Genomic DNA, 4,138 nt, shown 5'->3' with positions numbered 1-4,138 from the left:
AGCTGTACAATGGAACGCTTAGGATGACGCATTTTTATAGCTATGAATAAAGTTGTAATTTTATACGCTGTTGTAAGAAAATAGTTACGAGTGCAATGACATAAATTTTCATGGAAACTTGGTTTTAAGGTACAGGGTGGTTTAAAATATATGCGAATGTGGTAGAATATGCAAAGGAAAATTATCAATTAATAATAACCCACATTATTTCTAAGGTTATAATCTGGAATGAAATAACAAGTTATTAGGAATATCATTTCGTACTGAAGTAGTTACTTGATTGTAATATGCCACAATGAAAGCACAATATAAGAGGTTCTTTTCTCTTGAGGAGTATGAATTGGAAGCTTTTCAATTGATAACATTGTACACAAAACAATAAAGATAGAAATATTTTGATATTTAATTAAATATAGCTTAAATGGTCGAACTCTGAATACTCATATACAGCACAAGTCAAAATGTCACAAACAATCAACCAGGCCACTCATCAAGTCTTAACAAAGACTACAACCATCTCTTATCTCCATTTAGTTACCTGAAACAGAACTTCTACAATAAAAGCTATAAAATTTTGTCACCAGACTCCTTTTATTAAAGAGATATGTTAGTCCAACAAAAATTGTCAGAGCACGAAATATTACATCAATACAGCATATCTAATAATATATTAATAAGTAATAATACAAATTCATGCGTTGTGCTTTGATTGTATCATTTATAAAATGATTCATTTTAAAAGTGTTGTATAAAAATTTTATATGCTTGAATTTATTTTGAAATTGATATTTTGTTGTCCAGATATTCCATGATTTTCCACTAGGAATGCATATTCTTTTTTTGATCGTAGTAGGTCTTTATGACGTTTGTTACATTTTTCATATATTCATTTATCCAGAATGAAACTGTTCTGTTTCATACAATTTATTTAACATTTGTATTATAATTAAACATCATAAAAGAAAAATTAAACACAATTTGAAATGATCGATGTCGTCTTTAAGGCTGTAGCTTTTTGTGCGTTTTTTGTTGTTTTCGTTTGTATGCTTTTTGTTGCTGTTGTTTTTCTTTTTAATGTTGTTCTTGCTTTTGTTTTTGGTTCTATGGCGGGGTAGGAGGGGGTGCCACTGAATATGATTTGTTTGCTTATTTCTAAGCAGATTAATCACGATAAAATCATTTTGTTTCTTATCAAGTATAATTATTATACTTTATCCACTTTATGTTTACATCTTCTATCAAATTTCATTGAGAAACTGAGTAGAATTATTAACAATAAAAAGTTTAAGAATATTAGCGGATATGCAATCAAAAAGTGAACATCATTAATTAGGACATATTCAAGATCAGCGTTTGATGTCGGAATAAGTTGCAGAGTACAAGGGAATAAATTGCAGAGTACGTGAGTAATATATATGCATGAAGTCCCCCAGGAACAATATTGTTGACAGAAATAATGAGAATTACGGATATTAATATTGTCCTACAGATGAATATTTAGCGAATAGAATGCCATTATTTCGAATTGCACTAATTGATTGCTCATTTCACAAATACTTATCGTTGATTGAAACATGTCATGGTAAGGTTAATATTCTCTAGGCAAAATTTCAAGCATTGCGCATTAACTCTGCAATATTTGATACATCAAAATAATGAATATGAAACGTGATTTTTTTTAGCCAAAGCAATCCATTTCGATAGGTCCTTATACGAGTATAAGTATATATGGCATTCACGGTAGCATAATTGAAACTTTTTTTGCCTGTTTTACATTAGTTACAATGTAAAACTCGAGGTTTATCCACTGTGACCAAATTCAAAATATTTCAAAGCAACATAGTTCACGGATGTCACCGTATTTGACCCATACCATTTTCAAAATATCTAAAGAATTGTTCGAAACATGTTCATACTCAAAAGGTGTTGTTAACATTTTATTGTATTTATATAAATTAAAAACAATGATAAGTATAAGCATACATTTTGATATTTTAATTTTCAGCTCTTTAGTTTCTTTTAAGTACACATGACAAAAAACTTAACAATTGTAATCTATTTACAAATAACAATGAAACAATAAAAAGAAGCACAATACGAATGATATTTCAGATGACTGGAAAACAAACAATGGTGGTGAAATAATTTGTTTTGAGCATTTAAATTAGATAATATAAGTATACAAATATAATTATTGGAAACGTAAGATATAAGTTTCTTAAAATGAAAATGGTGCATTTTCCTCATTTATCTATTGCTGTAAAGCAACAGAGTCATAAATAAACTTTAAAACTCTCACATCAAAATAAAACCAGAACGTGAAGTGAAGAATAATTATTTCATTATTGATATTGTTTAAATGCACTTCTATGATGATTGTAGTCCAATGTATATAACACGCGCATTTCCATTAATATGATCAATCTCGTTGAGCTGTTGTATATTTGACTTTCTGAAAGCTGAAGATAAGTGAAATACATGTAGAACTCATCACAAATTCAATCATATTGTGTAGAATTTTAAGTCACACCGTCCCTGTCTAGATCATTTAATTTCCTGGTGGAAGACTATCTCAGATGCTACTTCATGTTAAGGCACAGTCGGGCACCTGAGTAGAACAATTTTTCTTCCGTTAGTTAGCTGGAATGCTTCCTCACATGAAATAAAATCAAAAAAAAAATTCCTGGAGTTCTTTTCTACAGCGGTGAGTAGTCTGTGATCAATGTCTGCGACTCTTTCTACTGAGCAACAGAAGGCCATTTAAATAATGTGATAGCAACGTATAGGTTTTTTCGATCATTGTTTCTTGAGTTTATTTCAAACAAAAACATTATTATACTTTTATTAAACAGTTTTTTTTTATTTTTATCTAATTTTCTCCCGATTGTATGCTTGGAATACAACAGTTATTAAAATAAGTAATAAAGCATTATAAAGGTGAATTTTACATACAATTTTCAAAACCACCCTTATATTTCTTTTTATCCCGTTTATAATAACAAATCATATATTTGAAAAGAAGTTTTTTTTCTGATGTATGCTATTTATGTTTCTTTTAATTGTTATATAAATAAAAATGTTCATATTTAGATATATGTTTCCATTTAATAAAACACTTTTCAGATATTTAGAAAATTGTGATCATCTGATATCTGTGTATTTGATGGAGAGCTGATTCCTTCCTTCAGTTTTAACATTAAATAGAAGAAAACGTGACTCCAAGTGTCTGAGACATCCTTTGTAAACTTTTCCCCCATGCATATTTCCCAGCGCCACATAAGCGCTTCGTAAAATACTTCGAAATACTCCGGATTGAAACCCGAAAACTGTTTATGTTGTTGACCCAGAACAAGTAATATCTTATTGAGCTCATCTTTGTCAGTATCCTCATCATCCAAGCAATGAACCGCAGCACCTATAGCAAGAATAAATCTGTGCCCATGTGCTCTAATTGATTGGTTCTTTGAAAGTTCTGAATGTCGTACATCTTCAACATGAAACAATTTCTTTACATCTGGGCTAAGTTCAAATATCCTGAGAAACACTTGAAGGCCATTTTCAGCAAGATCCTTTGTCATATATTTCCAAGTTTCTTTAACGATTCGTTTCTCTTTGAATGTTAGCTCATTTTGATAAGATTGCATCGAGGCTATTTTAAGATATTCTTTACAATTATCTTTATACGCGTTCTCCCTTTTTGATGAAGATACACATCCCATTTTATAACTTTAAAAATATGTTTCTAGTATATTTCTACGTAGTAAACACAACACTGTTGCTCTGACTGAAAATATGTTCTCTCTATCGCAGCATAATTGTTATTGTAATATTTAAGTGCTTTGATCTCATAACTATGATATCACGTGACTCTCTCTATTCGCTTCTCATGTGTCGAAATACTAGTATAAATTTCCAATATAAATATATTGCCTTCTGGAGCAGCTGGCAGATATTAAACTGATGCTCACTTACAACCTGATATTGTCAATATTAAAGGCCCAATACGCCTCAGACATGAATAAATTTATCATTCTATACAAAAGCAAACATGAATTTATAACGTTGAAATAATGGTTTTGGAGCATTTCTAGATGCTTATAACCTAAGAATTAGCTTTGAATGTGACATTATATGCCAT

At 30.0% G+C, this 4,138-nt stretch overlaps 1 protein-coding gene across 1 annotated transcript; it reads right to left on the bottom strand.

Annotated features, from left to right (window-relative positions):
* Positions 1-2,735: 2,735 nt before the first annotated feature.
* On the bottom strand, positions 2,736-3,906 carry LOC132742972 (neuroglobin-1-like). The gene has a single exon (XM_060731475.1). It carries the CDS (start codon positions 3,717-3,719, stop codon positions 3,120-3,122), a length of 600 nt encoding a protein of 199 aa, XP_060587458.1. The 5' UTR covers positions 3,720-3,906; the 3' UTR covers positions 2,736-3,119.
* Positions 3,907-4,138: the final 232 nt, after the last annotated feature.

This window comes from Ruditapes philippinarum, unplaced genomic scaffold, assembly GCF_026571515.1.
Source record: "Ruditapes philippinarum isolate M1 unplaced genomic scaffold, ASM2657151v2 ctg13729_1_1_1_1, whole genome shotgun sequence".
In the NCBI taxonomy this organism is placed as follows: Eukaryota; Metazoa; Mollusca; class Bivalvia; order Venerida; family Veneridae; genus Ruditapes; species Ruditapes philippinarum.
Note: the sequence above shows the minus strand (reverse complement) of the source record. Positions and strands in the feature narration are given on the sequence as shown.

What these genes read in the sequence shown, in the direction of transcription:
- LOC132742972 (XM_060731475.1), bottom strand. Translation starts at nt 3,719, where the DNA reads ATGGGATGTGTATCTTCATCAAAAAGGGAGAACGCGTATAAAGATAAT.